This window comes from Brassica napus, chromosome A10, assembly GCF_020379485.1.
Source record: "Brassica napus cultivar Da-Ae chromosome A10, Da-Ae, whole genome shotgun sequence".
Taxonomy (NCBI): domain Eukaryota; kingdom Viridiplantae; phylum Streptophyta; class Magnoliopsida; order Brassicales; family Brassicaceae; genus Brassica; species Brassica napus.
Window position 1 is genome coordinate 19,313,380 of NC_063443.1, and position 14,781 is coordinate 19,328,160.

Consider the following 14,781-nt stretch of genomic DNA (forward strand, 5'->3'; position numbering starts at 1 on the left):
GTTTCATACAAAACTCCTTAATAGTCATAAAACTATGGGTGCATGTGCACACACAGCTGCTTTACTGGCTTCGCCCCTGAGGTCGTAACGATGTCTTACAAAACAGGGTTAGGAGTCTATAGACGATCCTCTGAAAGATGAAGAAGGTGTTGACTTTGACTCACCTAACCGACCTCAAAATATAAAATTAAGACAAGGAGAGGACGTGGCAGACCTCCTCGTTTTTTTTTCCTCTAGAAGAGCCCTAAACCCATCCGCATCCCCCAATTGGATAATTTTTTTGGAGAAATTATCATTTGTTTAATCCGATTGATACGTGAACGATGGTAAGTTGTTGGGTCTATCTATCCCTTGTTTCCGTTAAATCCCGATGTTCTTCATCATGAACATGTTTTGGTGCTTTTCATTTTGGATACAGAGAGGATAGATCTTTGCTCATCTTCTTCTTGATTCCAAAGCCATGTTGGTTCCTTTTTTATATATATTTTGTATCTGACGTTTTGCTTGTCGTTGTGGTTGGTTATACAGGAAACGCCAATGGTTGCAGGTGCTGCTGTAGCGGCAGCTGCTTTAGCTGGTAGATACGGTATACTGTCTTGGCAAGCCTTCAAGGCCAGGCCACCCGCGGCTAGAATGCGCAGGTTTTATGAAGGTGGTTTTCAAACTGCCATGACGCGGCGTGAAGCTGCTCTCATTCTTGGTGTTAGGTCTGTCATTCATTCCTCTTGCTTCTCAAATTGAAAAAAAAAAAAGATGACATTAGCTAGAGTATGTTTAATAAATCAGACAAAAGGCAATTGCACATTTGATTTAGTAGGTTTTGAAATTATGAGAAGAACATTATAAAAAGATTTGGGTAAGTGTTCTCCAGTGGTTTGACTGTGTGTTTTTGTTTATGGTGTTTTACAATAATAACAGGGAGAGGGTTGTGGCTGAGAAGGTGAAAGAAGCTCACAGGAGAGTGATGGTTGCAAACCACCCTGACGCTGGAGGTAGTCACTATCTCGCTTCCAAGATCAATGAAGCCAAAGATATTTTGCTTGGCAAATCCAACAACTCCGGCTCTGCTTTTTGATTGATACCAAACCCAATATGAAACTCTTTTTCATTTGATTATGTTTCTGAATTTAATACCATTTATCTTGTTTGTATCTCATTATTATGTTTCGGAAGCAGATGATCAAGATTTTGATATATATGAAGAATCATTTTTTATGGGTTCTTTCTTGACACATCCATGATTAACTAACAGAAACAAAAACTGCGAAACTAAGAGAAATCCTTTTAGTTAAATGTGTGACAGTAGTCAGTAGCAGACGTGCTATAAGAAATTGGACTGAATCCATCAGACAGACAACTGTAATATCAGAACGAGAAAACCATTGACAGATTCTCATTCACCACTACTTGTAGAATGCAAAATGTGATCCAAAATAAAATTCTGTTTGGTGTAAAGCCCTATAGAATCCGAAGCAAAAAAAAAAAAAAATGTAGCTATCATTTCTATAGTTATCCACCTCTTTACTTCTTTACTCTTTGGTGGTTGTTGTAGCAGCACTAGTGTCCTTATGTGCGGCCTCTGTTTCGACTAGCGTCTCCTTTGTTTCTTTTACTTTCTCGAGCTGCCCTTTTGGTTCTCCGAATAAAGCAAAGAAAATCTGTCTATGGCACTCATCGCAGAAATAGAAGAAGGAGAAGTGACCTTCATTTGGAATCTTATGTACAGTAGCTTCCGGTATCATCCTGCCAATGTAGTCACTCATCGCTGGTGGAGCCACCTGATCTTCCATTCCCTTTAAGGACTCAAACAGTAAACTTGTGTTAAAGATACACATAGACAGTTTAACTAAAATGAGTTTTTAACTATGCATTACCTGCCATATGTGAATAGGCTTTCGAAACCCGACAAGTTCACATTCAGCTTCACTGTACATTGACATGAGCCAAGAGAGGACACCATTAGTTGTACATTTCTTCTGTGTGCGGAACTCTGAAAGAGTAAAGCCCCATCTCGACACTTGAAGCACGGATTCTTCTACAAAAGGCTTTGTGATTCCTTGACGGACGGATTCCTCCACGTTCCTTTGGTAAAATTCTTGGAAAGTTGGGTCTTTGAGTAGAAGCTTATCCTTAAAGAAAGAAAGAAGGAACATATTTAGCAAATGTGACTCTCTGCTTTATGACCTCTAACCAGTAACCACTGATGAAGTTTATACCTTTTCTCCTAAAGATAGTGACATCCACTGATCGAGATGATCAAGTTTACCAGAGAGAAATGATCTACGGTAGAAGAAAGGGAGAAGAGCTGGAAACCGGCGAGCTAAAAAGTACATGAACTTCCTCTTTGTTAACCATTGCTCCCATGTTTTCACCATCTCTTCCTTGGCCATGCTTGGCTCATAAGGATTGATCACCGGAGCCACCATTGCAGCTCCTATAGTTTCACAAAACCAAACCCATTGAGCAACACTCTAGCCGATTCCAATACAAGTTTTTCTTGCAAACAATCACAGTGTCAAATGATATGAAGCGTATAAGTCGTTATAGGGACATTGTTAGTACCTGCAATTTTGTCAGGGAAGTACTTCATTGCAGCCCATGTATGCATACTACCAGTAGAGTAGCCGAGCAACCAGAATTTCTCTTCAATTCCAATAGCAGCCGCAAGGTTAATCAAATCCGAGGCAGATGAGCTAAGGTTTCGACCACGGTGAGGATCACTCTCTCCAAACCCTGGAAGATCATACGAAACTAAACGGACACCATACTCCAAAAGCAGTGACTTCTTCACCCCAGGTATGGCTTCATCAAGTAAATTTCAACCATTAGAAAACAAAAAACGTAACAGAAAACTTATGAAAACTAATTGAATATCCATTACCTGCAAGTCGAGAGGAGAGAAAAGAATGAGGAGTAACTAAAGAGTATCTCGCTCTCTCTGCTGAAACACCAAGCTCTTGGTAAGCTAAGTATCTACCATCAGGAAGCTGCACACGAGCTGCATTGGTGGGATGTACACGCAGTTTCTTTACCACATCCACTGGTCTCTCCTCCTCCGGGCTAAAGCTTAATGCTGCACTTGCAAAGATCAACATGTGTCACAATGCAAGGAACATAGAGTCTCTTATATTTGTAAAACGGCATGCAGTTATCAGGCTTAGTACACAGGTTACTATTTGTAAAACGGCATGCAGTTAATCAGACTAATTACTAATTGTGAATGTGAGTGACTCTGAGAACTAACACATTGTGATGATTACCTGCGAGAGCTAAGAGGAAGACGAAGAAGATCACAGGCCACGCGTGAACGGGATCGCGATCCTCCGGCAAGTACTCGTTCATGAAGCTGAGCTTCTTCGAAACTTTAGCCGCCGGTTTCGCGAGCTTCCGCACGACGTACGAGTCCTCGGTGACCACCGTCTGCTCCACGATGTCCTTGCATCCTTTGGCGAGGTGGAGAAGCATCTCTCCCCACGACTTCATAAACCCCGTCACTTGATCTTTCAATGTCTCTCTCGCCTCGGATCCGGATCCATCCAAGTAACCCGACGATCTCTTTGCGGTGGATTCAGTAGCGGCCGTTAAATCGATCGGCGCTCCGTCGTACCGCAATCCGGCGTCGACGAGACTCGCGAGCTCTTCCTGCCACGTAGGCACTCCTCTAATCTCATCCATTCTTCGATTTTAAAATCCCTAATCCGAACTCTAAACCCGAACCACTGTGAAAATCAGTTACATATATATAAATTTAAAAAATGAATGAGCTGACACCTTTACAAAGCGTGAGTTTCAAGCTCTCTTACTAACGAATCATATCTCTATTTTTTTTCTTTAACTAAAGAAAGCGAAAGGAGACAAAAGTGTTCTCTTACCTCCGATTCGTATCTTCACCTAAACTTTATTCTTCCTTTACAATATTCTCCATCGCCTCCTTGATTTGACTGGTTGCTAATAAGGTCAAAAGTCACACTCCGCCATTGACGAGATTCTCCAGCTCTCTTTCTCTCTGTTTCTTTGTAATTTCCTCTTTTCGTATTTTGCTGGCGCATTAATAAAATAGAAATATGGACCACAGAATCGAAATTGCCTTTTTTTGAAATAAACGGTTGTTGTTTGTACACGTCGGTCTGCCGTGGTATCGACGGTTAAGTGGTGGGGGACCGGTTCAGCCTGTGAGTGTTGTACGGGGTGGGTTACTGCTTTTGTGTGCCTCGTTTACCTGTTAGAGCCGGTTTTTGTAAAGAGTGTGAGGCTGACGTGGCGGAAGTTGTAGGTAGGTACGGTGGGGTAGGTTGCATGTGACTTGTATTCTTTAATAAGATAAAGGAGTATTTATACACGAGCGTATACGTATATACATCATGTTCAAAAGAGGTTACTGGCAATTTATAAGCCCAATATGAGATGGGCCGATTAATTTATAAATGGGCTGAGGTATCGCGGATCCTTTACATATATTAAGAGTCAGTGATATAACTAGGTTTAGGGTTTTCAGTATCTACTCTTGCTTGCCGCATCAACCTCTTTGCTGTTGATCTTCTCCTCCTTCGAAGAACAAACATGGGGTACGTTTCACCTCTCTTAGATCCTTTGCTGTTTTCTGATTCTTTGAATTACTAGGGATTTAATCGAGTCTGCTATTATTTTTCTGCTGGAAATGGCTTCACGATTCACATTTTTGTTTTCATTGTGGTTTCTGATTATCATTGAGTTCTGTAATGATTGTGACACAATGCGTCTCTCTTGATTATAGTTAATTGACCTTCTATTCTATTCTAGAGTCTTCATCTAGTAAATGCTTATTTTGGATGACAGTTCATCTTTTGTCTCAATTGTTTTGTTGTTGATGTGATGATATGGAACAGTAAGACAAGGGGTATGGGAGCTGGGCGCAAGCTCAAGAGGCTTCGTATCAATCAGAGGTGGGCTGACAAGCAGTACAAGAAGTCCCATCAGGGTAACGAGTGGAAGAAGCCTTTTGCTGGTTCTTCTCACGCCAAGGGTATCGTTCTTGAGAAAATGTAAGGCCAATCAAAAATATTGTAATTTTAGTTTCTTTAGTATATAGATATTGGAGCTGATGGGTCTTTTTGATTGATTATGCAGTGGTATTGAGGCTAAGCAGCCTAACTCTGCTATCCGTAAGTGTGCTAGAGTTCAGCTTATCAAGAACGGAAAGAAGATTGCCGCTTTTGTTCCCAACGATGGTTGCTTGAACTACATTGAGGAAAATGTAAGTCTAGCCTTTGTAACTGATCATTTGGCATTAGTGTTTTTCTGATCAAAATGTTGAATCATCTTTTGTGGTACCGTTGTTGTTGCAGGACGAGGTTTTGATTGCTGGGTTTGGTCGTAAGGGTCATGCCGTGGGAGATATTCCCGGAGTCAGGTTCAAGGTCGTCAAGGTTTCTGGTGTCTCACTCTTGGCCCTCTTCAAGGAGAAGAAGGAGAAGCCAAGATCTTAGATAATGCATCCAAGCTTTTGAAATTTGTTTTGATGTTATAAGCATCTTTTGTTAGTTCAGTTTTTGGAAGATCGTTTGTTCTGTTCTATTCTACTCAAAAGGTTCCTGAACTTATTGTCTTTAAACACTTTTCAATTAATCTTAATTTATAAAATATTTTCTCATCAAGTCTACTTAATGTTTGTTTTCTCTTTTAACCTTTAATCTATGTTACATGGAAACGGAAGCGGATACGTGGAAGTGGAAGCGTAAGGAAGCGCAGAAGCGAGATTTTTTAAAATATTAGGAAACGGATACGTGTTGGAAGCGTATATCTATATATATATATATATATATATATATATAAGATTTTTTTAAAAAAATTAGGACTAAAAATTATATGATTTAAATTTGAAATAAAATATTTATTCATTTATAATAATTTTGAAATGATTTTATATTAAAACTGTAAAAATACACATAAATTAAGTTTACAAAAATATATTATATTAATTATTTTCAATACTTCATAAATAATTGACTCAATATATTTCAATATGTGTTATATCTTTAACAAAATATCTCAATGCATAAAGATAATTTATAATATTAGTTTTAATATTTGTATATTTCTAACTCTATATTCATTACTATTATTATTTTTATTTAATATAGATTAAAAACTATGGTTTTATATTTGATTGATATATATTGCAATTTTTTTTTAAAACAGAAGCGTGATTCCAAAACGGAATCGTAAGCTTCCAACGTGTTTTTAAGAAGAATAATTTAGAAGCGTTTTGGAAGCGAGATTCCGCAAGCTTCCACAAGGTTCCGATTCTGATTCCGGTTCCGAAGCGGGAAGCGGACATCTGATGAAGCTTCCATGCAACATAGCCTTTAATTCAATATCTCTTATTTTCACACTAACCTTCAATCTTAATTTATCAAATATTTTGATGTGTTTAAAGGTTCATAATGGTTTATAGTGAAGCCAACTTGTTAACTATACAATTAATTCTACAGAAAAATGGAAATACAATTAATCTGACGTCATAGAATACATATACAATCTTCTGTGGGATTCAACTCTAAAGCCTTATTATGATACCTATTTTAACAAATGGCTTTTTCTTAAATAACTAATGCTACAAAGTAAATTATGAGAAAGTGTTGGATACATTTTGAACATGGCTTTGCTTGATGGAAATGAAGACATTGCGCTTGTGAGAAAGTCTTGTAGCCATTGCAACAAGCTCTTCAAAACCTGACGCATCGAGGTAACCCACCAAGAGCACAACCATTGTCTCCAGACTTCTTGTGCTTCTCAGCAAACGCTCCACGAACGAAGCCACAAGATTGGACTCTGCGTACTTACCCACCAACATTGAAATGGTCTCCATAGATCCCGGGAAGGCCATGTCTTTTGATCTCCAGCACTGACGCTGATTCAAGCTATGTGAACGCAAGTAACTGTTCAAATGTGATTCCTGCGACACAGAAAAGCAAAATATTTATAACAAAAACTAAGACATTTCATCCAAAATAAATGTCAACATCTCAGATACTAACAGTATATTAGAAGGATAATAAAAAGAGGTTTTTAGTTGGTAAAGATACCGATATGATGCTGCATTTCACGGTATGTATCGTTAGCTTTCGTAATCCAGGTGAGTTCTGAAGAAGCTTTGTTATACCAGGAACAACAGACCGAACAATCATCGTTTCAAGAGTCAAATACTCGACCTTGAGCGTCGGAAAACGTACATCACAGAGCGCAGCAAGAGACAACATCTAAAGGGCACATGCACATAAACACAAAAAGTAGAACAAGACAAGAGCCATTGGTCAAAATTGCACTTAGAAACGTTCACGTTTTCAGAACATCTACAAGAGAATGACAGAGAAGGATCGTTTTATGCATTTGAACAAAATGCTCCTACGCGTACTAATCCATCAACTATGCACACCAATTATTGATTCCACAAGAGCAGGCTATGTGATTCTACTGACATAGAGAGTTGTTGGCAAAACATACCTGGAGAAAGGTAGCACCAACAGTAAGCTTCTCAACATTCTGCAACTTTGCTAACATCTTCACCACGTTACCTTGAAGAAAATCAGCCGTGAGGGTCCCAAGATCGCAGAAGTAAATGTTCAAATTAGCTTCTTTCAAACAAGACACATCCACTAATCTACACGGTAACCTCGAGTGTCTCAATCTCAAACAATGCACATGCGGCGCCACAATCTCCGTCGGCCCGAGAAACCAATCGCTCCGATCAATCTCCAATCTCACCACACGCGGCGAACGACTCAGATCAAGACACCGAAACTCGTCGCAGAACATCAGCTCCAAGCTCTCAAGCAGAGGACAGCCACACAGAATCTTGACAAGTGCATCGTCAGAGAGCTTACAGTAACTCAAAGACAAGTTTTTTAAGGAAGTCCACGACACGTGGCACTTAGGTTTCATCACAACGGATCCAGACTCGATCAAGAGCTGCTTCACGGTAGAGTTCGCGTAGAAGGAGTCGGGGAAGTCGTAGTCCCTGACACGTGTATCACGAAACTCGAGAGAGAGCTTCTCCGCGTGACGGTTAACGGCGAACTCGATCCAGGCGTCGACGTGCTGGGTCCTATTGGCTAAGCTGGTTCGGAGGTGAAAGGTCGCGACTTTGGGAGATGAGAAGGCGGATAAGGTTTTGTTTATCGATCTGGCGACCACTCTGTGGCTGTCGATGGAGAGGGAAGGGGTCTCGGACCAGACGTGTCTCCATCGTTTGGACAGGGCGGAGGTTCTGATCGCTGACTTTGTCGGAATTGAGGAGAGGATGAGGTGGAGAATCGCGTCTGGTAGAGAGCTGATGAAATCCTGACCGTCGGTTGGATCGTCTCCGTTCATTTTGTTTTCGGTGAGGGATGGTTGGAGAGGTTGATAAGGGTTTCAACGGCTTCCGGTAGTGACGCCGTCTTGCTGTCGGAAGTTCTCAGCCAATGGCTAGGCTATCCATCGAATCTCAAAATATCTTTTTGTGTGTAAGAAAGTGGTGTTAAATGTCACTATGTATTTGATTAGCATATTCTCGTGAAAATAATAAAAAGTTTGGTACTTAAATGGTAATATTCCATAATATATTATTCTTTATTACAAAATCTGGTTTTAAACTTTTAAAAAACACTTTGAAGGACATACTGATTTTGCAAACAGACTCATCTTAGGAACCACTGTTGCAGAATAGTGATAGATTTCGGCTCTAAATGCTAACGTACAGAAAAACTGCAAAACAACTATGGTGTGGTTCAAATAGTAACAAAAATGTATAGATATATAGATATATGTATAGATTTTTGTTACTATTGGTTGGTTGGTGTCGAATTTATGATAAGTTAGAATCAATAATACTGTGGATTGGTTTTTTAGACAGAGTGTGTGTATTCAATTGGTGTGAACAATGAGTTGTTACTTGAGCATAGTGGAGACCTTGTTGTTGCGTGAAAGTGATGAAGCAACTTGAAACAGCTTGTGCAGAACTTTGTTACAACTTACAAGGATAGAGGATAAAAAAATAAGTGAACGTAGCTCCAGGCACAAGAACATCAAAGCCTCCGATGACACACATAGATTTGACTTTATTGTAAGCGTTCCTTTAACTTGATTTAATACACTTGACGTGTAACATTTTGATAGGCCTCGAAGATGTTGAAGAAGTATAGAAACAGAGAAGCGTTGGGTGGAGAAGAGTAATAAGAGATGACGTGGAAAGCAAGGAACCCGTTGTTAGAGTTCGTTACAGTCAACGGTCAACAGCTCTATAAGTATAAATAATAGAATACATTGTAAAAGGTCTTTTATGCAATTTGTAAATTGTATCTTGGTCCTGGAAGTTTGAGACTTCAGGAATTGGTTCTAGACCTTTTGAGGGTTAGGGATTGTATTTTCCTTTTATAAAGCAATAAACTACTTCTTTGCTCATATCAATTGGTGCGGTGACGTTCGATTATGTCGACGAGGATGACGGAGGAAACGGCTCAAATCGTCGGTTTACAGCATCAACTATCAAATTCGAATCGTCGATTATTAAAACTTTAATTAGTCAATTTAAAATTAAAAAATTTAATGAATCAGCCTAAAATATAATCATGGAGAACATGATAAATAAGTCAATTCACTTCTCAAATAATAGTATAGAATTTTTTTTTTTCCTAAATGGTTAATATCATATAAAATGAAAAAGGTCCTCATTCCAACTTATTAATCCTAAAAGCTTCAAGATCTTGACAAAAAAAAGCACATCGGACTAATAAGATATGAATTAATGTCTTGACTAATTTTTTGATTAAAACCAAATAACACACTAATACATATAGTTAGCATTTGAGCACAATGAAAACATTATTGTTGTTAGGAAGTGTTGGAATCATCTGAAGCAACTCTTCAAATTAAGCTTGTATATCGTTTATCAGAAAAAAAGTTATGGTTATACAAGCAATTATCTACGAATATATTGTAGAACACAATGTCTTTCTTCTTCATCACCCTGAGAAGATCTTGTAGAAAATGTTCCTAGCAACAAGGGTAGTTGTCCCTGAGAGAAACTTATTTTAAGATCATAACGGATACCTTGTCCCTCAGAAAAAAGTGTTGAGGCCAGCTCAGTGGCGGAGCTCTTCAAACCATGTTTCATAAGTATTCATCAGAAAATAATGTAAATATCATTTCACAATAGTATAACCTCTCAGTTTGAGTTGCATTCAGTAAGGATTGGCATAGTGCTGACCTGGAAACGTTTAACTATATGTCGCTAGAACGTACGTATGTACGATTTTTACTGGATTATGTAATGTGTATAGGTTTACAACTTTGGGTTATATGTATATCTATCTCTGTGTGTTAAAATCAAAAGCTAACTCAAAATTTTGAAAAATGTCATGTGTATAAGAGGTTGATTTGGTTTTGTAAAACTTGATTGATTATCAATTCTAAGCTCTAATAAAAATATGCAATGGTTAAATAACTTAATAAATTTACAAGCAATGGCTAACAATGTCGCGATTGCTACGTGCTGGAGGACCTATAAAAGTTTGTTGCTAATGGGTGGCATTTATTGTGAGTATCCAAAGCTTCGAAAGTTGATTAAAAGATTACAGTCTACATACGGAAATCATGGGTTCAATTCATTTGGTTCGAATTTTAGCTGGGGAGTTTCACAATAATACAAAAAGTAGTTGGAAGGCTGGACGCTGAACACTTTCTTTTTGTAGAAGTATCTACTGTCTACTTAAAGCATTATGATACAATAGAGACTGTATGATATTGCTTTTTAATTAACAACACCTAATAATAACGTTTAAGTATACATCAGTACTTAATCATATCTAAAACTATATTTTAAGATACTCAACACTATTATTTATCATTTTATTATATTTTGAGAACTTCTCATAGATATCCTCAACTAAGGTGTTTTACAATACTATATACTCTTTAACAGAAAAAGTTGGCGGTAGTACATACACATATTAACGTATTAATGTTATGTATGTAGTTTCAACTTCGTATTGAATATTCACACATGCTAGACTGCTAATAACATAACAGAGGTCCAGTCATTAACTGCAAAGTTTACAACCATTACGGTTTAATACTTACTACCTTTCCGCATCCAACTGCAAATCTTGGACTAAGGTCAAATGCTCATTAAAACTCCATACTTACATTTTACGCAACTGAGAAAAAGAAAATGGACAAAGAAGATTTGTAAAATAGTTTCAACTAAATGCAGGTCGGCTCAGATTGGATATGTATCTACATATTACCGTTGGTTTTCTTTTATGAAATTAAGGCACATCTCTTATAGTTCTTAATCAATTAATTACAAAATTAATTTGGCTTTTTATAATACGTAATTTTTTATGTTCCTATATATAGAAGAGGACTAACTAATGCCAACTTCACAAATAAGAGCTTAAATGGAAACAATAGTCCACAAGTCGATGATCGCCGGAGTACAGAGCGTCATGCCGGTGGAAGTGACACAACAACGTGAAGTCCGTTCCATATCAGTCCAAGATCCCGTCGGAGCAGGAATATTCCGGCGAACACTAAACATAGTTACGTACTACAAGCAAGCCGGTGATTGTGGTGAGAGAGGGTGGTTAGTCGCCGGTTGGATAAAGGAGTCGTTAGGGAGAGTCTTGACCGAGCAGCCTTTGCTTTGTGGTAGACTGCGGCGGAGGAGGACGGTGAAGGAAGAGGAAGATGGTCTGGAGGTGGTGACCAACGATAGTGGCGCTAGGCTGGTGGAGGCTAGGTTCCCGGCGAGTTTGCCGGAGTTTTTTGAAATGGTGAAGAGAGACAAAAACATAGCTGAAGCACAGACTGTCTTCTGGAGAGACATTGATGAAGTTGATCCTCAGTTCTCTCCATTGTTCTATGTTCAGGTAACTAATCAACAGTAAAATTATTCATAAGATAAAACCATCAATAACATATAGTATACTATATTATATACACAATTATAATAATAAAACATATATCAATATTGAATATTGTAGAGCTATATTATATATAGATACTCCATATTATATTGAGATTGTTTTCATTTTTTTTTCACCTTTTAAATATGGTTGAGGTGTTGACAAAAAAAAAGGGTTGAAGTTGTTTTTTCTATTTATATATCTTAATAGGTGACTAATTTCGAGAGTGGTGGATACTCAATTGGGATAAGCTGCAGCATCCTAATAGCTGATCTCCTCATTGAGACAGATTTCTTGAAAAAATGGGCTAAAATCCAAAGCTCTTTAGCTCATTCTCAGACCACACTCAAACCAATCTTCTACCTCCCACCAGTCAAAAGAGATAAATTCATCAATGAACTTCCTAGGCCAGTCTCGGTTCTTGACCGCGGTGGACCCCTTGTAATCCGGGCCAAAACATGCTCGAAAACGCCACTAGCATGCATGAAAAAATCTGTTAAAGCTGCTGAGGATGTATTCTTGTTCCTCAAGGAACAAAGCGGTGGCGAAGATAGTACTACTGAGCGTCATGGTATGAAGGTAGAGATACACTCGAGAGATGAAGCGATTGGCGATTGCGATTGTGGTGACCATTTGGAGGAGACAGATGTTGGATTACTACTTGATGTGAGTTTAGCGTTCGAGGATAAGTTTGAATTCAATTCATGTTGGGTTGGGTCTGTCGCGAAAGGGCTTGTGCTTATCGTCCCATCTACTTTGGGAGGTACCAAGTCGCTTGTCAAATTTATTGCTGCATCGCCAAAAAATGCGACTCATTAATATCAGTGGCATTATTATTTAACTTTTTATTGTATGGTTTCTAAAATTAAATAAATCGACGATGAAATAACTCCTTACAAAAATATGGTTTGTTAGAATAATGTCTTGATAATATTTACGTATTTATCTTTTAAAACCAAGAATACCTATATTCGCTTTGATTAATTCAGATCTTTAAATAGACTTTCACTAATACTGATTGTTATGACGAAGATGATCAAAGAGATTGGTTTATAAAATTGCGAATTTTAGGGGGAAAAAAGAAGCAAAAGAACTAATAATTGAACCGAGTTTAAAACATGTTCATATTCTTTAAATTCAAAGACATAACAACTCCAGAGATTAAATCCAACACAAATGAATATCATAAAGCGACAACCAAAATCTTTGCCTAAACACGATAGAACTACTGACTGGCTCCGAGCCACTTGGTGAAGTTATCAAACTCTGTGTAATCACTGTCAGAGATCATAGTCTGGTACCACGCCTTTCCTGCAGCTTTAATAGCTTGTGCCTCCTCCTAGAGGAAAAGAATACAGCAAAATGGTTAAAGACATGAGACAGCTTTGCGATTCTAATTCACAACAACCTATGAAATGTTCAGAAAAGAACATGATCTTCTCTCCAAAAATAATCTTATCAATCAAAGAACAATTTCCAGCAACAAATCACATCAACAGACACACAGATTATTTGCAACGCATACGAATTGAACAGAAGATAAAACTTAATCAACACAGTATAGACTGCTTAGCACAAAATGAAAACAACCATCCACTAGAAGTGACTTAAAAGTACTAACAAAACTTAGAGAGGAGAGCGTTGAGCATACCTTAGTGACGGGTTTCCTCTTTTTCTCGAGCTTCTCCTTCTTAGACTTAACCCTTTGCGCTTCAGCCAACAGAGACATCCTCTTTGCAGTCTTAGCATAAGGATTCAACTTAAGCATCACATTAAGGTTCTTCAACGGATTCTTCTTCATCACAGCCCTCTTCGCATCCTTCTTAATCGGCTTCACCACGCTCTGAACCTCATCAGAGTTAATAATCCTAGCAAGGTCAGCGTTCACCATCTTCGCACGAGGCAAAACATAACCCTTCTTCTTCTCAGACGGCTTCTCGAAAGATCCATAGATAGACTCAAGCTTCTCAAAAGCAGACTTAGTCCAAATCACAAACCTCCCAAGGTGACCACCAGGAGCAAGCTTCAACAAGTTAAGCCTCTCAACGTGACAAAGCTCAACACCAGTAATGTTCCTAAACGCTTTCACAATCTTAGCTCCCTCGGTTCCGTACACAACAAGAGGACCTTTCCGACAAATGTAACGACGGTTCCTCATCTTACCAACACCAGACCTAATCCCAATACTATCCTTAGCCTTCTCGGCGTCATCGTAAGCACCGATCTGCTTCAAAACCTTGATCGCGGCGGAGGTCTTCTCAACAGCCTCAGCTGAATCGCTAACAACGAGAGGCATCTCGGGGACGTTCTCGATCTTGTGACCACGAGCCATCACTAGAGAGGGAACAGCTGTCGCAGCAATGGCGGAGACGATCGCGTGCCTCTTCATGTTGACGTTGACGCGACGGTGCCAGCGTCTCCAGATCTTAGTCGGAGCGAACATACGACCACCGCGACACATGTTTCCGAAGGCCGCTTGACCTGCGCGGTGAGTTCCGCCGCCGGGAACACGAGGGATACGGGAGACGGCACGTCCGGTTCCCCAGGACTCGGCGGAGGTCTGGTGACCGGCTTTCTTGGAGACGGCGTAAGGCTGACGGCTGTTGTTGGAGATCTGGGCGTGGACGAAGTTGACGATGTCTGGCCTCACGGGAGCTGTCATGACGTCTGGTAAACAGACGGTGGTGGATTGGTCGGTGGTCATGTCACCGTCGAGTCCTTGGACGGAGACTAGAGGGCGTGCGGCGGCGGCTGCCATTGTTTTTTGGAGGGAAATGAGGATTTGGGATCGAGGCTGTGCGTTAGGGTTTTTGGGGAAATATATATAGTAAATGGTTGATGTATCTCTTGTCTGAAA

At 39.2% G+C, this 14,781-nt stretch overlaps 6 protein-coding genes across 7 annotated transcripts; 3 read left to right on the forward strand and 3 right to left on the reverse strand.

Annotated features, from left to right (window-relative positions):
* Nucleotides 1–68: 68 nt before the first annotated feature.
* Nucleotides 69–1,215, forward strand: LOC106372615 (mitochondrial import inner membrane translocase subunit TIM14-3-like). Its single transcript, XM_013812860.3, has 3 exons — nucleotides 69–326; nucleotides 529–707; nucleotides 919–1,215. The coding sequence occupies exons 1-3, from the start codon at nucleotides 324–326 to the stop codon at nucleotides 1,073–1,075; spliced, it is 339 nt and encodes a 112-aa protein (XP_013668314.2). The 5' UTR covers nucleotides 69–323; the 3' UTR covers nucleotides 1,076–1,215.
* A 55-nt stretch (nucleotides 1,216–1,270) lies between these two features.
* LOC106372614 lies at nucleotides 1,271–4,047 on the reverse strand. Of its 2 annotated transcripts, none has more exons than XM_013812859.3 (7): nucleotides 3,873–4,047; nucleotides 3,261–3,719; nucleotides 2,882–3,073; nucleotides 2,563–2,802; nucleotides 2,217–2,434; nucleotides 1,875–2,129; nucleotides 1,271–1,793 (listed from the first exon to the last, which is right to left on the reverse strand). In XM_013812859.3, exons 2-7 carry the CDS (start codon nucleotides 3,673–3,675, stop codon nucleotides 1,530–1,532), a joined length of 1,584 nt encoding a protein of 527 aa, XP_013668313.2. In that variant the 5' UTR covers nucleotides 3,676–3,719; nucleotides 3,873–4,047; the 3' UTR covers nucleotides 1,271–1,529. The 2 variants fall into 2 exon arrangements, with proteins under 2 accessions (XP_013668313.2, XP_013668312.2); XM_013812858.3 differs by having other exon boundaries at nucleotides 3,261–3,705; nucleotides 3,873–4,043.
* A 306-nt stretch (nucleotides 4,048–4,353) lies between these two features.
* Nucleotides 4,354–5,633, forward strand: LOC106372613 (40S ribosomal protein S23-2). Its single transcript, XM_013812857.3, has 4 exons — nucleotides 4,354–4,565; nucleotides 4,866–5,021; nucleotides 5,107–5,233; nucleotides 5,325–5,633. The coding sequence occupies exons 1-4, from the start codon at nucleotides 4,561–4,563 to the stop codon at nucleotides 5,463–5,465; spliced, it is 429 nt and encodes a 142-aa protein (XP_013668311.1). The 5' UTR covers nucleotides 4,354–4,560; the 3' UTR covers nucleotides 5,466–5,633.
* An 829-nt stretch (nucleotides 5,634–6,462) lies between these two features.
* LOC106372612 (F-box/LRR-repeat protein At5g02910-like) lies at nucleotides 6,463–8,563 on the reverse strand. Its single transcript, XM_013812856.3, has 3 exons — nucleotides 7,483–8,563; nucleotides 7,065–7,238; nucleotides 6,463–6,934 (listed from the first exon to the last, which is right to left on the reverse strand). The coding sequence occupies exons 1-3, from the start codon at nucleotides 8,347–8,349 to the stop codon at nucleotides 6,605–6,607; spliced, it is 1,371 nt and encodes a 456-aa protein (XP_013668310.2). The 5' UTR covers nucleotides 8,350–8,563; the 3' UTR covers nucleotides 6,463–6,604.
* A 2,721-nt stretch (nucleotides 8,564–11,284) lies between these two features.
* On the forward strand, nucleotides 11,285–12,844 carry LOC106372611. The gene is made up of 2 exons (XM_013812855.3): nucleotides 11,285–11,888; nucleotides 12,135–12,844. The coding sequence occupies exons 1-2, from the start codon at nucleotides 11,418–11,420 to the stop codon at nucleotides 12,741–12,743; spliced, it is 1,080 nt and encodes a 359-aa protein (XP_013668309.2). The 5' UTR covers nucleotides 11,285–11,417; the 3' UTR covers nucleotides 12,744–12,844.
* A 160-nt stretch (nucleotides 12,845–13,004) lies between these two features.
* On the reverse strand, nucleotides 13,005–14,737 carry LOC106450524 (60S ribosomal protein L4-1). The gene is made up of 2 exons (XM_013892202.3): nucleotides 13,576–14,737; nucleotides 13,005–13,263 (listed from the first exon to the last, which is right to left on the reverse strand). The coding sequence occupies exons 1-2, from the start codon at nucleotides 14,680–14,682 to the stop codon at nucleotides 13,150–13,152; spliced, it is 1,221 nt and encodes a 406-aa protein (XP_013747656.2). The 5' UTR covers nucleotides 14,683–14,737; the 3' UTR covers nucleotides 13,005–13,149.
* Between the last annotated feature and the right edge of the window lie 44 nt (nucleotides 14,738–14,781).